General features: G+C 37.5%; 4 protein-coding genes across 5 annotated transcripts; 2 read left to right on the top strand and 2 right to left on the bottom strand.

The window, feature by feature from the left end:
- Positions 1 to 48: 48 nt before the first annotated feature.
- Positions 49 to 2,874, bottom strand: LOC112527673 (E3 ubiquitin-protein ligase At3g02290-like). Its single transcript, XM_025138439.1, has 5 exons — positions 2,700 to 2,874; positions 2,174 to 2,378; positions 1,163 to 1,589; positions 302 to 411; positions 49 to 216 (listed from the first exon to the last, which is right to left on the bottom strand). Exons 2-5 carry the CDS (start codon positions 2,285 to 2,287, stop codon positions 190 to 192), a joined length of 678 nt encoding a protein of 225 aa, XP_024994207.1. The 5' UTR covers positions 2,288 to 2,378; positions 2,700 to 2,874; the 3' UTR covers positions 49 to 189.
- Positions 2,875 to 3,005: 131 nt separating this feature from the next.
- LOC112528278 (protein FAM32A-like) lies at positions 3,006 to 3,987 on the top strand. 2 transcript variants are annotated; one of them, XM_025139272.1, is made up of 3 exons: positions 3,006 to 3,122; positions 3,321 to 3,488; positions 3,575 to 3,987. In XM_025139272.1, the coding sequence occupies exons 2-3, from the start codon at positions 3,326 to 3,328 to the stop codon at positions 3,802 to 3,804; spliced, it is 393 nt and encodes a 130-aa protein (XP_024995040.1). In that variant the 5' UTR covers positions 3,006 to 3,122; positions 3,321 to 3,325; the 3' UTR covers positions 3,805 to 3,987. The 2 variants fall into 2 exon arrangements, with proteins under 2 accessions (XP_024995040.1, XP_024995041.1); XM_025139273.1 differs by having other exon boundaries at positions 3,006 to 3,171.
- A 1,493-nt stretch (positions 3,988 to 5,480) lies between these two features.
- On the bottom strand, positions 5,481 to 16,757 carry LOC112527848. The gene is made up of 4 exons (XM_025138678.1): positions 15,473 to 16,757; positions 7,997 to 8,568; positions 7,690 to 7,909; positions 5,481 to 7,054 (listed from the first exon to the last, which is right to left on the bottom strand). The coding sequence occupies exons 1-4, from the start codon at positions 16,697 to 16,699 to the stop codon at positions 5,699 to 5,701; spliced, it is 3,375 nt and encodes a 1,124-aa protein (XP_024994446.1). The 5' UTR covers positions 16,700 to 16,757; the 3' UTR covers positions 5,481 to 5,698.
- Positions 16,758 to 18,851: 2,094 nt separating this feature from the next.
- On the top strand, positions 18,852 to 19,865 carry LOC112527668 (40S ribosomal protein S27-2). Its single transcript, XM_025138434.1, has 4 exons — positions 18,852 to 18,984; positions 19,137 to 19,238; positions 19,391 to 19,419; positions 19,511 to 19,865. Exons 1-4 carry the CDS (start codon positions 18,982 to 18,984, stop codon positions 19,635 to 19,637), a joined length of 261 nt encoding a protein of 86 aa, XP_024994202.1. The 5' UTR covers positions 18,852 to 18,981; the 3' UTR covers positions 19,638 to 19,865.
- The last annotated feature ends 986 nt before the right edge of the window (positions 19,866 to 20,851 follow it).

Here is a 20,851-nt window from a genome sequence, read left to right as displayed (position 1 = left end):
TATATATATATATATATATATTCCTACAAACATTGTATTAATCAGTATATAATAATAACAGGTGATTTGAAAATATAAGATTAGACAAGCCTGGTTCTATTAGTTTTAGTAAACTGAATTCGCATTATTGACAGCTTTTGATGCTCTAACTGTAACCTCTTATACTTTATAGCCGAATTCCATGAATACCTATGGGCTTTCACAAAACTCCATCACCTGAAAATATAAGCCAAATGAGCTTCATTAACAAGACACTCGAAAATGAACAAAGCAATTATGTACGTATGTTTACAAGTAGTACCTTGCCACACATCGGACAAGTGTCGCTTCTTTCCATCCATTCATATATACAACCAAGGTGAAAATGATGAGCGCACTGTGTCACGATTTTAGGATTCTCCAAAGTATATTCTGCATGTTCGTTGACTTTGTGAATACAACAAGGCCATGAAGTCATGTAGACTGGTATGAAAGTATATTCTATCAAAGTACGTTTGGTTTGCAGACAGGATTGAATTGTAGAAGGTTTTGGGGTTTTGATTTGGTATGGGTAATTTAGTAATTTACCAATTTTGTCTCATCTATCTCATATTTGCTCCACCGATTTTGGTGGGGCAAAAAAGATGCATTTTTGTCCCAGGTAGGCTAAATGCACCCTTATCAACTTCCCCCTCACATACATCAACATCAGAACTCATCTTTTACATTTTCAATGCATGATTTGACCTGATTCTCACGTAAACAGGGGTGTATATAATAACAACCTTTTGTCCTACTCAGGGGCTGTTTGGTTGGTTTTTCAATAAAGTCCTGTATGGATAAAGTTGTTTGTATAAATTAATTTATCTGTATAGATTGAGAAGGGTTTTTTTCATAGGGGGAATGAGCATGTTTTTTAATTGGGAAGGATAGGTCGGAAAAAACTTGGCTTTCTGCAATAAATTCCCCTGCCCCCCAGAAGCTCACTGAACAAGCCACTTTCTATATCATTAAGCCACTACCAAGCAGTCATGTATAATTGACCAAATAAGCTGAGTCCATTAAGCTCATTAAACTGTTAACAGACCCTTGGTCCCTATCCTGTAGTGGGATACCAAGTTTTTCTTTTATCTTGTCCTGTTCAGTCCAGCAAACAAAACGCACCCAAAAGTATTTAATTTACCTTCGAGACATGTAGGGCAGACGTCTTCATTATCTGAAGACTGCTCATAGAGCAGCCCTTCTGGGGCTTTCACCGATAAGGACTTTTCTAAGGACTCTGGCTGACCACATTTAGAATCTTCCGTAGAATCAATACCTGATCTTCTCTTTGCAAAATCCAAAAATTCCATACCAGAACTACTCGTACTCCTTCTCAATGCTTGTGAATCCTCTTGGAAGTGAGTCATTGATTTCTCTCGTCTAGACACCAGACCACGTTGCAAACGAGTGAATCTATGCTCACTATCATAAGGCAGGGTTCTCGCGGCTGGGTGGTTTTCATCGTTCAAAGAAGTTGGAAGTGCAAAGCCAACACCCGAAGATGAAGAAGTTCCTTGGATAGGTGATGATACAGGTAGGCCTTCGATCCTCTGAAACAACGCACCATACTGCATTTTGTACCATTGCCACATCAAGAATCATTAAGAATAGAAATTTCAGATAAGCAGTTTCTTGAGTTGTGCAGACAAGAATCACTCACCCAACTCAATCAACAGAACAGTAAATGATTATCTTTTATTACTTGATTATTACTAAAAGAATGTATTAACATATTTTAGAACATTTCTACAAATAAATCCTATGAAATCCCATGAAATACCAACTATCCTCCGGGGATTTCTAAACCCAATGTTTGTAAGATTTCATTGATATCCGGAATTCCTTTAAACCAAAATGTGTGGGATTGGAACAGAATTCAATTCCAAATTTCTCCAAATCCCTCGAACCAAACAGGCCCTAAAAGATCTCCACCCTCCACTCTATGGATAGATACCAATTTCAAGAATTTGCAAAGATCAGGAATATGGGTAATTATAAGTTATGAATATGAGAAAATTATACCACCACCATCATCATCATCATCATAATCATCGATCGTGTATGTATAGAGAATAATCATTCAGAAGGCCAACACAATTAAGTCGAAGGAGATTAGAGAGAAGAATCGAGCTGTGAAGTATATTAAGCTTACCCCAGTGAATAATTGATGGAAAAAGAATCTTAAGCAGAGGCAGTGTCTGTATATGGTATTGGTGGGAAACTCTTCAAATTCATCACCACACTGACAGCAGCAAATAGAATTCATTTCTGTGATTATGGATCACAATAAGACCCCAGCAACTCAAGGATGAACTATGCACTTTATGACCCTTCTTATCCAATCAGCTAGCTTGAACCTACAATTGAACAAAAAACATAAAACAACAATACCAAGTACTGATCTTGATTGAATTTAGGCAACTGTAACAAGTTTATCCATATAATCTTGGCATCATATCTTGAAGTTGTAAACTTGTAATTATTATCTTCTGTAAGAAACATCAAAAGGGTATCTTTGATTCGACTTGCCCATCGGATATATGTCAATGATCCATGGAAGGAATGCTAACAGCAACAGAGAGAGATGGATAGAAAAAGATTCAAAATTGACCACACAGCTAACAACCATGATCAAAATCAAGAAGAAGAAAGCTAGGGTTCCTCATTTCTAAAATTACCCGTGGATCATCAGCCCAGTAGCAATCAATGGCGATAGCCTTCCAAAGAATCTGCAAATTTAAAGAAAATTAACAAGATTTATCAAGATATGTATATATAAATGTTTACTGAGGGAAGTTTCGAGAGGAGAAGAGAGAAATATATGATGTTCCCCACAATCAACCAACTTATTACTGTTCTAGTTGGGAGATACAGACGGACTTTTGTTGGTGGAAAACAATTAAAAAGACGACTTTGCCCTTCATATTCTTTTTAAAACCCACTATTGCCCCTTCCCCACCCCTTTTCCCATATTGCCGTGTGTCTCTCTGTTTTGCATAGAACAATCGAGATTTGCCCTCCTCGCAGTTTCGCCGGCGGTGTTTCTCCGACAACTTCCGCATTCTAGTAACGATTTCGGCTTCCGTGAAGGCAATTCATCGGTATCTTCTTCACCGATTCCTTCTCCCCCATTTGATTTCTCTCATTATGGTATTTTTCCTCCAATTCCCATATCACCAAACCAATGTCGAATCTCTTTTTATGAAATTTAGGGTTTTTGTTCTAATATAGAAAACAAAAAATCGTTGCTTGTGGTTATGAACAGCCATTACTGACCTTCTTCCATTATCCAATTGCAGTGGAAATGTCGGTATACGAGAACGTTGTTGCAGGAAAGCTGAAATTAAAGGGTAAAGCCCTTGATGTGAAACCTGGTGGAATCAAAAAGAAGAAGAAGAAGAAGAAGATGATGATCATAGATATATCTGATCAAATAACTCAAACACTCGAGAATGAGATCTCTGAAGGTTATGTAATCCATCGTACTTCTTGATTAAAGATTCACTGGATCTGTTGCAATTTCTGATCTCATCATTGTAATCTGTGGATGTTGGTGGAACGATTGAGGAAGATCGAAAGGATGGGAACAAATCGAAAGGTGGTTGTTATATGGATCATCTGACTCCAGCAGAGAGACGTTACATGGAACAGAGGCAGAAAATAGACATGCAGAAGATGGCAAAGACATCGAACAAGTCTCATCGTGATCGGATTTCGGAGTTCAATCAGTATCTTGCGAACATGAGTGAACACTATGACATTCCAAAAGTTGGTCCTGGCTAAGCCCTAACCCTAACCAACCGTGAACGAGTTGACTTGAGTTGAGTTGAGTTTTTAATGTTTTGCAAGGACTGATAATCTGTAAAAGGGCATAACAATCTATTTTAATGGTCAAGGATGTTATTCTTATCTAGTAAGAAAACTGTTAATCGGTTAATGCATATCAAATAAGAAACACTTACATACAATTTGTTTTAATGGTCAAGAATGTTGTCCGATAAGGTAAGTGAGAATGATCACTCTTGCAAGTAAACTTTGGATAAACGACCGATTCAGTGTTTAGTTACTTGAAAAGAGGCGAAAGATGTCTGATAAACAACCTTTAAGGGGTTGTTTGGTTCACGGAATTTGATGGAATTGGAATGACAAATTCTTTTGACCAAATTTCAATTCTTTTGTTTGGTTCATTTCTTGAAATGGATGGAATCCTTCAAATTTCATTGAATTCCACAAGTTAATGAATTCATCATTCCTTGGCATAATGGAAGGAATTGAATTCCATCACCACCCACCACGATCATGCTACTATTGTTCATGATGCCCCCACACTTAACCCCCACCACTAATGTCGCTGCCACCCACCCTAACCATTATGCCATTACTGTTGTCATCATAGCTACCACCCCGCCACCTACCCCTACCCACCCCACCGTCCTACCTTGCCCCCACCCTACCTTACCCTATTCTAACCCATCACTAACTACCATCCTACCACTGTAGTCATCACAACTATCACACTGTCACCTATTGCCCCACTCTGGCTTCACCCCCACTGTCTCGCCCACCCCTACCTGCCCGCAACAATCCCCGCCTATGGAGTAGGGTAGGGCAAAAGTGGTGGGGGCAGGGCGGGTGATAGTTGTGACGACGACATTAGTGACATGGTGGCTGGTATGGTGTGGGCGGGGAGATGGATGGGATAGTCCATACAAAGATGATTGTTCCAATTTTGTTGAGAGATTTCATTCCAATTCCTACCAACCAAACGCATGGTCAAATTCCATCAAATTACATTCTAATTCCTTCAAAGTCAAATTCCTTTTATGAATTCCAATTCTATCAAATTCCATTATGCGAACCAAACACCCCCTAAGAGTCATTTTGGTTTGCAAAATTGCTTTTGAAAGATTTGTATTTTATGGAGAGATTTCGATTTGGAGGGATTTAGATTAGAATGGATTTGAAATCATTGGTGTGTTTGGTTTGTAGAATTTGGAACGAAATTGGATTCTATTATTTATATTAAAAAAACTACAAATAATTATAAAAATAATTAAATTACATTTTTATTAATCGATTATTACAAAACAAATGTTTGTAACATTTTTTAGAACCTTATTTCATACAATTATATAAAATATCATGAAATTCCGAACACCCCCTAGGAATTTTAAAATCCTATATTTATAGAATTTCAATTAAATCTTAAGATTTCAAATCCAAATAATCCAACAAACCAAACATAAAATTAGGACCAATTCGAAATCCAAATCTCTCGTCAAACCAAACCAAACCTAAGTTGAAATTAGAATCTCTCCGTAACCTTGTGGTTCCAAACTTGGATGGTGATCAACGTAAAAAGACGGTTTTGCCCATTAGTCCTAAAACAGCATAAAGGATGTTTTATGTAATAGGGTTATTAGGGCACCTTCAATAAGTATTTACTAATTATTCACAATGTTCTTGAACTTTAAAGCTATTCATTATGAATAATTCACGAAAGAGTCCATATTTATGGTTCTATCCACCCCAATCTACAAACCACTAGGTCTAGCACAATTTAACATTTAGCAGAAAAAGAGAAGCCATAGGTTTACTTGGGTGAATCCGAAATGACCAAAAACATAATTGTACAAATGTTCCTCTAAATTTTTCTCTTTCTGTGTAGGTAAACCTCCTAGATGTACTTCAATCCTGACATATATTGTTGTCTGGATATTAGATATTGGGTCAAGGAATATATAATTCCTAACAGCCCCAATATCCTGATCTTCACCACATCTGTTATTATGCATGATGGCATATTAAGCGGTATCGTAAGCAACGGCATCGAGTCGTTCCTCTTCGTGTAACTCCACACAAATTGGTTAAACATGATGTGGCTCGGGAACGTTAGAATCAAAAGCGCCAAATTTTTTACCGCAAAAAACCAATCGGGACCTCCGATTTGCATCCCCCAACCCACGTTACCTTGCCATATCTCTTCCCATATGCTGTAAACCGAAGTCAATACCAGATAACCTGATATCACTACTGTCACCGGGAAATACCGCTGCTTATCCCCAAATCCAGCGACAAAATCTGAATCCTGGTTAAGCAGCAAAAGTATTGGCGCCAAGAAGAATATTGCACGGTTGGACCCGCCTGTAAGATTTACGTTCAGTATGAGGCATATGGCAAAACACATGATGGTTGCAACATTTCCTACGGCTGGCATCCATGCCCCCTCTGCAGCTATCCGTTTGATTGTAAACGCCGGCACGGTAGACACTCGGCGTTGCTGCATGAACCTCATCTTAGGAGGGAAAGTAGCAAGCGAGTTGCTGCTTTGACCGGATTGACTATGTCGAAGACCACCCCTCTCGGTGGCCTTTTCGCGCATGAGTGAGGCCAGCTCGAACTTAATCTCGAGTGCTATAAGCATAAAAATGGCTGCATACAAGCCAAGTAGAGAAGTTCTTGCCCCCTCGACTGCCAACAATGCGGTCAGCTTACTGTCTTCCTCACCCACATCCCCGACTCCACTTTCTGCAAGGATGGTTTTGATCCGCACCTGACCCTCCAACAGATATGTCACCGGAAATAGAGCCACAAGCAAAGCAAACACCCAAGGTAGGAGTTTTGTGCTTGAGGCAGAGGGGAGATGTGTGAATACCACAAATACAGAGGTGCAAACCATCGTCACGACTATAAGGATATGTAAAACTGTTGCCTGAAGGAAGTATTCGGCAGATATATAAACACCAAGAGCGATTCCCATGGCAATGGAGAAAATCATCCTTAGCTCGACTATGTACTTGATCGGGATGATGGAGGTCACTGCAGCAAGTGAGAGTAGAATTGCGGAGATCAGCAGCCATGATGGCCAAGTAGGCTTTGATGTGATAAAGCCATAAATTGAGATGTCATCAGATGATTGACGAGCAGCTTTAATCAACTCGGAATGGTATGTCCAAGATGATGGGAGTGGCGGCTGCATGATTATAAAAAGAAGACCAGTTGCTATAACGAGTACTAAGCTTCTTTTGGCAGACTGCATACAGAAAAGTAGGAAACCAGTTAGGTCAGCAAAGAAGACAAGACCATTAAAAAAAAATAGAACAGATATAGATTTTCTGTAAAGAATGTGTAATTTTCATCTGGGATGCTACATTTGAAAAAGCTTGCCAATTTAATCAGCATATGCAAAACGAATGTAAGTTGATTGCTTCTAAACAAGAGGTGATTAGAAAGAAGATATAGTTCAATGAACTGTATGTCTCTTGTGCTAGGGATCATATCACTGCAAAACAGGATAGGTCTACGAAGTAAAAGTACAGAAATCCCGATCCATGGTCCGTGTTCCTACCCTAGACGGAGAAAACATAAAACCAAACGAACACAGTATATCCCACCTGAAGGTGGGATCTGGGGAGGGTGAGATGTACTCGGACCTAACCTCCACCCAGACCGTAGAGTGGTTGTTTCCATGAAGATCCCCGGCTAGTGCAGAGTGTGGAAAAAAAGAGATACAGATTAAATTGCGGAAAAAGAACATAAGAAAAACATTTGAAACAATAAAGGCGGTGCTAAATTTGAAAAAGGAGTTGGAAATAAGCAACCAAAAATCATACAAAGGGAAGCAGGTACACGAAAGCGTAACCAAGATCGGAAGGAGATATTCTTTACCATGACATGAGAAAAGTGAAGGGCAACAATTGGTACACAAGCCAATCCTGTCAAGAGGATACAGAATCCCAAAAGTAAACCGCCTGATGGAGATCTACCGTTCCACCATTGCAAAGCTTCAAAAATTGTTTCACGACAAAACCAGACTGACAAAGCAAAAACTGCAGCATGTGCATAACCTTGCCAAGGCTTCATCTTCGAGGCTGTTCTTGATCGATCTCTGCAAACAAAACAAGTTAAACTTGTAAATCAAATGTCTAAAATAATTGAGAATCGAGTCATGAGCAACGAAAGGTCAGGCCAATACTTGTATAGAAGCAATGGAGGAGATACAGCCAATAAAAGAACGGCAGAAGCCCATAGAGCTGCCTTTGATGTCATAAACAACATTGCCAGCTTTGATGAATACAAGCAAGTTAGTACCCAAACTGCTTTTGGTCCAATGCGGTGATCCACAGAAAGTCTTCTCACAAGGGCCAATCCCACAAAAGTTGTTAGAACCACCATATAACTTGGATACATTACCTCATCATCGAAACTATAGTAATATATGCCAGAGAAAGTATAAAAACGATTCTCGATGTAGCACAGCAGCAATGCATGACCAATCAAACCAACCTCTGTTAAGTAATGAAGCTTTTGAGGAAGAAGAGCCAACCCAGGAACAACCATGGCCAATATGACATCAGCAACTATAAGCTTACAGAAGGATTTCAAAGACATGCCTGCCAGCCAAATATTGAGATCCCAGAAATTATGCAGTACAAACCATGTGACCATCAAGCTCCCAAGCACCACAAAGGCAAAATATGATGTGAGGCTCTTCTTTGTGAAAAAACGAGCCAAGTAGAATCCAGCTACTGAAGGGAGTGGAAGGAACTGCAACAGTGTAATGAAAAATCAATAACAATTTTTTCATACCAACAACTACCAGACTTCTTTTGTATTATCAAAGTTGAGTTTCATTTTAGCCTGCCCAACTATTTTGGGATATGAGGCTTGTTGATGAACTACATCTAACAGGATTTAAGGTGTGTATGAAGTCAACACACACGCGCACACATATATATGTGTGTCGATTGCAAGGTCACAGGTGCGTGATACATGGACACTGTGATTTAATGAGTTCTTAAGAATAGGGAGACATCAGGTGCGTTCATATACATACTACATGTAGTCTAAAAGCAAGCAAATATAAGAAATAAGCTCTTTAAAGCTAATACATCACATACTTATAGATCAAAAGTGAACTCGGTTTCAGGCTGAAGGTAATATAAATTAAAAAAAAATACAGATAGCAATGTGTTCAAAGAGAGTAGCACACATTATATACAGCACAAAACATACAGACATCATATTAAATATTAAGCATGCATATGTTCTTGGGAAGAGAATCTTTTGTATCGCCTGGCCTCTTTTCTCAGGCACAAAACGCAAGTTGTATTTTTAGTTGTACCCCTAACTCCTGATGGTGTGACTTTGTAATTTTGATCTCTCCCAGCTCTTCTGAAAAAAAGACCAAAATTGCCCCTCTCATATCCCCATTTTTGTAGCCAGCAATATGGGTCAAAATAGTGACTCATGCGAACCCTGCTGTGCCCCTGAACAACTGCACCCATGAAGCACCAATTATAGGATTCAGCAAGTGGTAAAAGCCCCCCTTCTTCCAAGTATATATCAATAATATTGATAGAATCTAGCTATTGAAGGGAGGGTAAGGAACTGCAACCGAGTAATAAAATATCATAACCAACACATTTTTTTCTACAAGAGTGACTGTTAGAAATATGTTGTAGCATCAAAATTCGGTGTCATTTTCCGACTAGCCCAACAACATTGAGATAATAGACTTGTGATGAGATGAATGAATCTGAGGATTCCTACAAAGTCAAAACCCAAATCAACAGTAGCATACATCGATGGAACGTCCATTTTCCCCAACTTTGGGTAAAGTAAACACCCAACACAACCTTACAGAGGGTACAGTTTCCACAAAGGCCACACCCTAACACACTTTACATTTACATCTTCCTTAATCCCAGCAAAGTACATACATTTCTCTTATCTCCTTGTCTTGTCACTATTATCATATCAACACCAAAGAGAGAGAGAGAGAGAGAGAGAGAGATGGGTTTGAGAGGAAATGAAGGAAAACGACATGAAAGAGTGGTGGTATGAATGGAACTTTGAAAGAACTGATTCGTTTTCCTTCAGAAACCAACAATCTCAATCCCCACCCCCAAATATTGACACAATGTAGACATAGATGTAAAGGAATATTTAATTGGTAGTAAAAAGTGTGTAAGACATGGCATGTGTCCTATGGGATATCATGAATATTTTTAGCGAGCATATACAAGAAGTGTACTTACTAATGCTTAACAATCACCAAATATTTCGGAAACCACTGAAATAGATGTATCATTCAACCCTACATTGCATACATAGGATCCCATACTCAACACATCATACGCTAGCTGATTAGACGCTTCCCACTCCTCTAGCCTTACATCATTTATTTGAAGTGGAAGGAAGAAAGAAATGCTAAACAAGGCCTCAGAATGACGAAAAAAATATTCTGTCTTAGCAGGCGACGTTGCAGTCCAAAGGTTGTGACCCATTTTTCTTTTTTTGTATGAGCACCCTGTTACAAAGTGGGCTCCTTGCGGACTATTACTCCATCAGGTGCACTTTATTAGCAGGAACAAGCTTTACCTTGTAATTGATCTATACATGCCTAAAAACTGACCGACTACCTTGTAAATTGAGAGTATGTAAATCTTAAAGACAATCACCACATCACTGCAAAACAATGACTTCAAGACCAGCATACAAAGACATTTCCTTTTATACTTGTTAATGCACATTTAGAGACAGCAAGCTAACTTTGTCTAGTATTCTAGTTCTTAGCAGCCTTTAGCTCCTTTTACAGTCTCCAACCAACGAGTACCTATACTGCCCTTTAATACATAGTCGAGTAAAATTGCTATATTTAACTTGTTAAACCATACTTTGGATCTAAGTTAAACACATTTAATTTGAGCAAGTATGCTAAAAGATTTTGAACTTATTTGTGGCAGACTAGCAATGACAATCTGAAAAAAAGTAAGCAAAATTCAACCATGCACTTGATACATGTAGGAGTTCATCATGCACTCTATGATAAATTGATAAGCACACTGGGAATAACCACACATGGCATCATATCCCTTTTTCAGCCTCTGCACTTGAAGAGGATGCAAAGTTTTTAACAACTTATGCAACACCTAAGTCATGCCATATGATATCGTTAGATATGAAAATCTATAGTTTCTGTAACATCCAAAAACTTCACAAACTTAAGAATGGAACGGTATTGGTTTCAAACAGTTCTTTTACAACATTGGATGATGACCTCAGTCTGCTTTTCGCTCTTCCTCTCTCTTCTTTCCACCATTGCCCTTCCATGTTATTTCAGTAGTTTAAGGTATGCTGAATTTCACTCCATCAAGATAAGAACTAAAATTTGATCGCATATCTAATTGTAATTTATAGGGACTGATGTTATATCTTATTTTATTGATCTCCCAATTTGATATCCAAAGGCCCTACTTTAATCCTTGCATCATTAAGCATGCTTAGACTACCTTCTTTTTGGTCAATACCTAGCTCTAAATTAAAACTCTGCAAGGTCTACCATTGTGCAAGTAGCTATTTGCAATTAATATGATAGTATACATAAACACCACCTTCTAGGTCTACCTAAAATCTACCTGATAGTTTACTTTATTCAAGCCTACCACATGAAATATTGCATTACTAACATTCATAATCGTCTTCCACACTGGTTTGCCTGATCTAATTTATCCCTTCTTTCTTGTTTACGAAGGAAAGGGAGGGAAAGAGAAGGAAAGGAGGGGGAAAGAAAAAATCTCACGTTCTAGAGTTTTTTTAGGAAGGAAAGGAAAAAAAGGCTGATTTTCCTCCCAAATATGGGACGAATGAAGGACATGAAAGAAATAAAAAAACAATTAATAATATTTATAAATTACATATCTACGCATCAATTACAATCCATTGTAAAATAAATAAAGGTGTATTTGTAAAATTGACATCTTTCCCTTCCTTTCTCTCCTGCTAAAAAACATGAAACTTTGTTTTCTTTCCTTCCCTTCCCTTGCCTTTCTTTTCTTCGCTCTCAAGAACACAAATAAAAAAACATTCTTTCTTTTCCTTTCCTTTCTTTCCCTTCACTTCCTTTTCTTTTCTTTTCTTCTTAAATTCAAGAACACAGCGTTAAAGATGATACCTCAATTTTTAGACTCTTATTGATTGTAGTACCCTACTCTGCCTCTAATCCTATCTTTCCTTGATCTCTCAATTTCATTCAACTTTCACTTATTCCCATTTCTTGACCATGTGAAAAATTGCAATACTCACTCTATTGCAGCTACATGTCAAGCCCTCTCAAAGACTTTCCTCGGTTATTTCAATAAACTTGGCAAGCCAAGTTTTGAGGGAACCGGGGAAAGGCAATTAGTAGTTAAGATCAAGTTTCTTGCAATTTTCATGTTAATGCCTACATCCTAACTGTAACAATTGTCTCCTACTATTTTGGGACTTGTTTCATTACCACCCCCTTACATCTCTTGAAGTTCAAATAAAAATACCCAAAATTGTGCATTGACCTAGCACATCATAGAAAGTTACGGATCATTTCCCAAAACGCAACATGTCTATATCCACTACACGTCACGAAGTATAGTGTCAATAAGCACATGAGTTCACCATGAAGGTTAGCTCCCAACAAAATTTCAAACTTATGGAGAAGAAAGGGATTAATTTATACCATCTTTCTCATGGATGGTTATGCCTCTTATCATGTCAGCTATATTCCATGTTGACTATCGATCCTTAATTCATTCAACTTTAAATAAAATGGACCAAAGGAATCCAATTGATCTCAAAGTATTTTGATTGTAAATAAAAAAAATGAGAGCCTTCTAATTAGTTGTTCCTTAATAGTCATTATTGCCTTTTGTTGTGCTGGTAGAATTGGCAATTGTCAGAGATGCAAGAAAATTATTTCTAACCAAAAAATAATGTCATGAATAGTAATGACTTGCAAGTTGCAAAAACTAAAAGTACTTGAGAAGATCACACCAAGCTTGGAACCAATTTTTTATTGAACACCACAGAAAAAAGCACTTGAGGGAACTGCCCGAAGAACTTGGCCCATGGAGCCAGTTCCTCATCTTAACCACCTTTGCATCAAGTATACAAACAATATAACGACCAACTCAATCACGATGTACCTACAGCAGTCAGATTGTCATATATGAGAAAAGATAAGTACGCAGAAAGTGCAGCATCCCAACCTAAACACATCCTGCTATTAAAAAACAGCCCTTGTTTGTTGGCCTCTTTGTGACCAGTTAACCACTGAATGGCTTAATTGCTTATTTAACGACTGTTCATTTCTTAATCTAAATGAACCATAACGGGTTCTTTTTTCTCTTAACAATTCATATATACCGGTATGTCTTGACCATTCAGAACTCTTTAACCATTCAAACTTATCATTCAGTTTTATAAAAAAAAACACCTTACTCTTGATTAGCTTCATGTTAATTTTGCAACGAATCCAGACCTTGCCCTTTGGCAAACATGAGAAGCGATCGCACATAACATTTTTCGGGCAACTTTTAATGGACACACTTGTAGGAAGTATGTTAGAATTGAGATAATATTGCTACTTCTAATAGATAAGTTAATAAAGCTTTGTGGTTTTGAGGAGTAATTACGAGTAAGAAAAATTGTCTACATTGAGCATTTCATATTATGATATATCTAAATAATATTCGTCCAACCACATATTAAAACCAAAAAAAAAAAACTTAAATTGCTAAAGTTGAAGTTCGAGTTTACAACGTTTGGGAATGGACGCAATCCACCATTCTCATAAAGGTTTAAGATGTTTTCAAGTGAACAGAAAAGGTCAATGCATGTTCCAAAACAAGCTCCATAGCAAAAGGGTCTCTAAAGGCAGGGATGGAACAGATTTACTCGTTAGGTAGTGGTGGCACAGGCCACCATTAATTTATTCTGTCATAGTGTAAAAAAAATTACGACCCTTAAAGGTGATACCCCTGTGATTCATTTTGTGCTACCCCTATATTGAGAGGCTACAATAACATATCGAAACTCAGATTTGAGTTTAAATGGTTAATAATGAGGGAACACAAAACCATTCGATAAATCATTGAAATTGAAGCTCATTTCTTAGTGATTGTATTGTAATTTGTAACTATACTAAAATTTTATTTTATAATTAATTTTTTTATTTCATATCACGGTAATTATTTTGTGATACCACTAAAAAAATCTGGATTTGCCTATGCTAAAGGGAAGACAAAGGTTCAAAAGGGAACCATCGTTACCATCTTAAAGGATGGTTTAATGTTCTATGAAAACATGATACCAACCCTACATACCCTTGTTCCTTGTAATATGCACACATGATATACCACCATTATCTACACCTAACCTGAACAACTAATAAGTAGTATAGTAATGAGCCTCCCACTACCGCTCACCTTTGATAAATTGATAAAAATAGTAAAATCAAACACCATTGATGAATTGCTACAATAGTAAAATATATAGGCTAATACTAGTTGAGGATAAGGTTTTCTTTCTTATAAAACAAAAGGTCCCAATAACGGGACGGTGGGTAAAGGAACCTTCCAAGTTCCTACCATGCCTAGTAATGGTTACATCAATATTAAAAGTTACTTTACACAATTTCCAACCCCCTTGGATGTCCAAGTCCTTTCACCCAAAAATTGAGAATATCAACAGAAATAATAGACAGATTAGACTATCCTCATGTTTGTATCAGCCAACTTTTGGGCTTCCCGTTAGTAGTGTTCTAAAAAGCTTTGATGAAACTATGTTCCCATTCATCTTATTGTTCTTGGATGTTTCAAGTGGATTTGCAAGCCAGCACTTGAGCACACACCAAATGCACCCATTATAATATCGTTTATTATATGTGAATTAAATTATAGTCAACTTCTGTGTTGATAAATTTATCAAAATTACATATGCAAGTAAGCACTTGAACATTATCAAAGTTAAAATTTTGATAATGCCAATCATTAGTATAGTAGGACCAAAATCAGCCTTGCATCAAAGATGACGTGTAAATCAAACTATCTTTGTAACTAGATAACTATTGTTTCACTATCAGGCTTGTGGAAGAAAACCACGAACTGGCTAATACTTTTAGCTAGCAAATTGTTGTATTACAGTTTCCTACGTAGCCTGGTTTGAGTAGGATTGGGGGAAAAATATCCAGAGTTGAAACTAATCTAAGGTAATTGGTTGGGTTATTGTTGGTTTAGCTTGGATTTGGTCCAAGATCACAGACCTATGAAAAAAAAAAGAGGGGGGGGGGGGGGGGGGTTGCCTATATGTTAATCCACTTAGCCTCTTCTTCACGTTTGGTCCACTTAATTCGTTTAAACCCACTTTATCACCACTTAACATAACACTTGTTAACTAGCCATTTGGTAGAAAATTAAAGGATTGGCAGCTCAATTCTTATACTAGAGCAATGCCCATTGTTAGGTAAAAAAGACGACCCAACTTACTTTCCAAACATGCTTAATGACCAATGAAAAGTTATAAGATAAGGCACGAGTTTTAAAATAAAAAAATTGCAGTTGAAAACGAGGGGCATGCCAACACCCGAAATATAACCTTGAGATGGAAAAATAGCAGTTGATTGAGAAAGGCATACCAGCAGGGGGAATCCCACAACGATTGCTCCAGCAGCGCTCACAAAGACGGCCAAACCAGTGAAAGCCAATGAACTGGAAGCATCAGCAATCATACCCATTTCATATGCACCAGCACCAGCAGCCCCTCCTAGCATTGTCGCCGTGACCAGAAGATAATTCAAAGGCCAGGGAACCTGAATGTACCGCGCAAAGGAATGGAAAACAACCCTGACCTCCAAGCATATTACAACAATGACCAAAGCAACAGCACCATTCACTAGTCGGATACTCCGCAGTTGGTGTTCACTCTTGGTGACCCACCAAAGAGCCCCCCTCGTGGAGGCATATAGTTGAAACAAAAAAGGAATGAAAAAAAGAAGGAACAAGTCACAAACTGTAGAAGCGGATGAAAATACAATCGAATAGTGAGATGCAATGTGAAACATCAGAGGGAAGAACAAGAGGTTCAACGTGTGTAAGCAGCTCTCGAGCTGGCCAAGGATTAAATTATCATCAGGAACTTCTCCTCCATGGTAACTCACTTCTTGCTTCAATTTAAAGGATGAAACGCGAGGAATGGAGTATAGCCAGTAGAAAATACAGTTAAACGTCATGTGATAGTAGGAGGCATTCACCATACCAACTGCAGACACAGTTGCCCAGCTGAAAAGGACCGAAGCTATGTAGGGGATGCAGGCAAAGAGAAGACGCTCCAGAGCGAGGACGATGGTTGGATATTCGATTTGAATCCACTTAAACTGAAGAGACGCCCAAACGCCGATCAAGAAATTAGCCAGGGCGCATACAAAACAGGCAAGGAGACCAAGAGGGATCGAATTGAAGGTCAGAAACAGAGACGAACTAAAGAAGAAAGTGATCTGTGCAGATATGAGAGAAAACCAAACGGCGAAAAAGGAACCAGACTTGAAGTTGAGTGAGTCGAGAATGTAAGCGATCATAAGGCCTAGGGTTAGGGCGGCAACGACTGGAGTTCCACCGAGGTCGAGGAGAAAAGCAGCGCATGGGACAAGCGCGATAGCGATCCTAGCGTTGTGTACGAAAGATGAGGGAGCGAAGCGAGAGTTTTTGAGAGATCGGCGAGTATTGGTGCTGCCGTTGGCGTAAACAGGGCTAGGGTTCCGTTCAGGAGAGTAGCCATTGTTGAAGGTGGTAGGGAAGTTTGGGGCGCTCATGGATGGGGAGATGTAGGGACGATAAGAACGAGGTTGAAGCTCCGGCGGCAACATTTCTGCCGGGAAAAGGGAAATCGGATCTGTAAGGAGTGGAGCTGAGCCGGAAAGTGAAAAGAGTAGTAGGTTTGATCTCAGAGGGGGTTGGGTGACGTGTTTGCGAGCCTCACCACCGTTGGATTGTATTCACTGGACCCACCCTCTTTCTATCAATCAAAACCACGTCCATTTGTTGACTTTCCTGTAATTTTTTGCTTAATTGACCATTGACGAATGCCAAATCTCATACAAAAATGTTTTATTTTATGTAATCGCATAGTACAGCGAGATACATTTCGACTTAAATGTTTCGTTTATTTCTTCGTTATTATAATACAATTTTATATGGTTTTAAAAAAACGATAATGTTTTTACGTTTGCATAAGATATAAATATAAAGATATCATAAGAATTTGAAAAAAATATATTGATATTCATATCAAACTAACTATTTAAAATTTCTATTTTTTTTGTGTAATTTTTATAATTTGATTTAGGTTTGATAACGAAGTAATTTAATTTAGATTTAATAATATAATTTTTTATAAAGATAATAATTAAGTTATGTTAAAACTTAATGGTTATCCTAATTTGATTTTAAATATTTTATATTTAAAATGAGATGTTTATCATGTATTATATTATGTTTATCTGTAATTAGTTACACGAATTCAAACATGAAGTTTTAACAAATTGTACTTACAACCAATTTACTTGTAATCTTGAATTTTAATTAATCTGCATCAATAAACAGTACTTTGTGAACCCTCTGTTTTCGCGCAATGAGATATTTTTCCCCATATTTTCCAAGCCCCAACACATAGTAACTTACAAAGAATATATTGGACCAAAATTCAACCTTAGATAACTAAATTAACTGTGACAATCAAACGAGAAAAAATACGAAGTCGGTAACTAAATAGAACAAAAACAAATGTTTATTCGAATAAAATTATATACAAAATAAATATAATATGTTCTACACATATGTTGATGTTTAACGATATTATTGTAGTTTAAATGATTTTTTTCCTCGTCTATCTATTACCATTTTCATTACACGTTCTTTTAATAAGAGTTATATGATTTGGATAATTACCCGTCTTGTTACCCGTTACTTAAATTGGATTAGGTAATAACCCTTACCTATCCATACCTCACTCCTTGGTAGTCTTAAACCCAACTGATCCCATAGGTAGCGTTTTGGTATGCAGACATAATTGGACAGAAATGGACATGACAAGAGGGTAGTACTGGACATGACAGGAGACGAGATAGGACTTACGAAACCCGCCTCTCAAGATACCAATATGTGGGAACATTTTTTGTAACGGGGTACTTGAGATTGAACCTAGGGGTGCTCAAAAACCCGACCAACCCGATCAATCCAACCCAACCCAACCCAACGCGAAATAACCCAACTCAAAGCAACCCGATGTCTAATCGAGTTGTAAAATTGTCAAACCGTAGGTATTGGGTTGCTATTATTTGAACTCAATCCAACCCGATGAACCCGATATTCTTTTATTTATTGGATTTAATATGATTGTTGAATTTCTATTAATATATACACCAGACAATTACACTATCATGTATGTTTTTCATATACACATATTTTCAATCTATTCACATCTCTATATAACTAATTCATATATGTTCAATAACTGTGAACATATATTAAATTGAGAAAATAAACTGAATGCAATATACGTAAGAACTATTGATAAGTTGTATCAAATGGTTGATGATGAAAAAGAAATTATGAGTAGAGAAATAACATATTCAAGGTAAGAAGAATATTTTAATGTACCAAAATATCAACCCGACCAACCCGTACGAGTTGGGTTGGGTTGGGTTGTATTAAGATTTTTTAAACCGCAAGCATTTGATTGAGTTGTTCAAATGTCTTCAACCCGATCAACCCAACCCATAAACACCCCTAATTGAACCCATGACCTATCTTGTATTTAATCAAAGTCACTCATCCATTTGTTAACTAAACTACACGTTAAAAGCTAAAAAAATATTACTCAATGAAATGCAAAATAAAATAAAATAAAATAAAAAAATGTTATTATTATTTTTTTTTATAAAATCTCCACTTAAAAATGGGTACGGTTTTTTAGAGAAGGCATGGCGGATGGGCTTTAATTCTAATGGGCCTGTGTCGGTTTCTGTTGGTACATCTCCCCTCTCTCAAATGGTTGGCATGCATTCAGTTTGCCTAGGGTTTGTTTAGGGTTTTTTTCTGTGTGCAGCTGCTTCTTTCGCCATCATCCGTCGTTACATCTCCAAACAAGATGGTGAGTTCTTCGTTAGATGATCTTATCAACCATGATTGATTCATAATCCTTCTTTGAATGCAATTTCTATATGTATTTTGCTTCTTTTGATTCATGCGGATTACGTTTATATGATTTGTTGAATGATACAACCGATCTACTGACCATTACAGGTTTTGCCAAACGATGTTGATCTGCTTAATCCACCAGCTGAGTTGGAGAAGAGGAAGCATAAGCTCAAGCGTCTTGTCCAGTCTCCAAACTCTTTCTTCATGGTATCCTTCTCGTTTCTTCACTTCGTCTTCTACAGTTTTGAATTTTTCATGTTATTTTTTACGTATTAACGAATATCTGTTTAGTTTTTCGCCTAACAAAACCCTAGTTTGATGAAACTTTGCTCTAATTTTGTTCAATTCCATCGATGCAGGACGTGAAGTGCCAAGGTTGTTTCAACATGTGAGTATTCGTATACAATTAAATTTTCATTCAGTGTTTTGCATTTCATCTTCTCTTCCATTTCTCTAATTTTACATGTTTGTAATAACAGAACAACTGTATTTAGCCACTCTCAAACGGTGGTGGTATGTGGGAACTGCCAGACCGTGTTATGCCAGCCGACCGGTGGCCGTGCTAGGCTCACCGAAGGTTGCTCTTTCCGGAGGAAGGGCGACTGATCCAAGGGAATCCATTTTGCTGCAATTATTATGGTGTTTTGCCTAATCAGAAGCTGTCTCCGTTACAAATTGCAAGTTGAGTCTCTTATGCTTAGCGTTTTACTGTTTCTTCCTTATGGGAACACAAACATCATGTTAGTTTTGATAACGTTGATTCCACCCCCCTGTAATGGCTGAAGTTTTGTTTTTTTTTAATATTATCTATGGATGCATGTTTTGACTACTTCTTCAACATATACCTTTTGGCATTTCATTGCATTTGTCACTATATCTTTTTATGGGTTCATTTGGGCAAAAGTTAATTACCGGCAATCTCAACTGCCCCACTCGGAACCCACCTCCGCCTCCCCTTCCCCCTCCAAAGACACCAATGTGAAGTGGCATTTTTGGCTCACCCAGTCAGAGGCCAGCGGAGGGTCTGGGATGAACGTAGGATCTATCTTATATTTGGACAAAGTCATCTCATCCTTTTGCCAATTGAGTTACACGGCAGAGGCTTCTGGTTCATTGCGAATAATATGGCAATGATGATTGATGAACACCTTGTGGTTGGATTTCATCAAAAGTTTGCAATTTTTCCTTCAAATATTTACTAATTAGATGGATCCTATGATGTGTTTATTTTGGCCATTTTTGTGTTTTTTGCTTGTTGATTGATTCATGTGGTTTGTGAGAACGTTGGATTGAATACAAAGGGAATTCTTGAACATGTTTGAGTGCTACTTCGTAGGAAAAAACATGAATGTGACGTGCAAAGTGCAACTCGACCAAATCAAGATTTTGTTGACCTGCAAACAAGCAATCAGAAGATTTTTAGATCCCCATAACATTCATACTTCTGATCCCTTTTGATTTCTTCTTTCTAATGCTTTCTAATTCATCTGATTTTAAAAATTTTGAACTTGTACATCTCAAGTATGCTACATGTTCTTTTGGACTTGTTTTTCTAATGTAAATTTGCTAGATTTGGTGGGATGTGGAATTCATTTACATTCCAATCTTGTGTTTTGAGTCCAAAATTGAAATACAGTGATTTCAATGGAAATCCCATGTATTAGGATATTTTTGTAATAACGTTTTAACAAATGTTCAAAATATTTGTTTTATAATCATCAATTGATAAAAGGCGATTTAATTATTCTTAATTTATCTATGCTATATTATAATGCATTTGGCTAAAACTCTTAAAAACTCTTAAACTCTTAAACTCTTAA

Source organism: Cynara cardunculus, assembly GCF_001531365.2.
Source record: "Cynara cardunculus var. scolymus isolate 2C chromosome LG 15, CcrdV1, whole genome shotgun sequence".
Taxonomy (NCBI): Eukaryota; Viridiplantae; Streptophyta; class Magnoliopsida; order Asterales; family Asteraceae; genus Cynara; species Cynara cardunculus.
Note: the sequence above shows the minus strand (reverse complement) of the source record. Positions and strands in the feature narration are given on the sequence as shown.

Coding starts and splice junctions, on each gene's coding strand:
- LOC112527673 (XM_025138439.1), bottom strand. CDS start 2,287: ATGAATTCTATTTGCTGCTGTCAGTGTGGTGATGAATTTGAAGAGTTT. Junction 1,590..2,173: donor TCCATCAATTATTCACTGGG/GTAAGCTTAATA, acceptor TACAAAATGCAG/TATGGTGCGTTGTTTCAGAG. Junction 217..301: donor CTTGTCCGATGTGTGGCAAG/GTACTACTTGTA, acceptor TTATATTTTCAG/GTGATGGAGTTTTGTGAAAG.
- LOC112528278 (XM_025139272.1), top strand. CDS start 3,326: ATGTCGGTATACGAGAACGTTGTTGCAGGAAAGCTGAAATTAAAGGGT. Junction 3,489..3,574: donor CGAGAATGAGATCTCTGAAG/GTTATGTAATCC, acceptor CTGTGGATGTTG/GTGGAACGATTGAGGAAGAT.
- LOC112527848 (XM_025138678.1), bottom strand. CDS start 16,699: ATGTTGCCGCCGGAGCTTCAACCTCGTTCTTATCGTCCCTACATCTCC. Junction 7,910..7,996: donor CCTCCATTGCTTCTATACAA/GTATTGGCCTGA, acceptor TTTTGTTTGCAG/AGATCGATCAAGAACAGCCT. Junction 7,055..7,689: donor TTCACTTTTCTCATGTCATG/GTAAAGAATATC, acceptor TTCTGTATGCAG/TCTGCCAAAAGAAGCTTAGT.
- LOC112527668 (XM_025138434.1), top strand. Junction 19,239..19,390: donor CTCCAAACTCTTTCTTCATG/GTATCCTTCTCG, acceptor CCATCGATGCAG/GACGTGAAGTGCCAAGGTTG. Junction 19,420..19,510: donor TGCCAAGGTTGTTTCAACAT/GTGAGTATTCGT, acceptor TTGTAATAACAG/AACAACTGTATTTAGCCACT.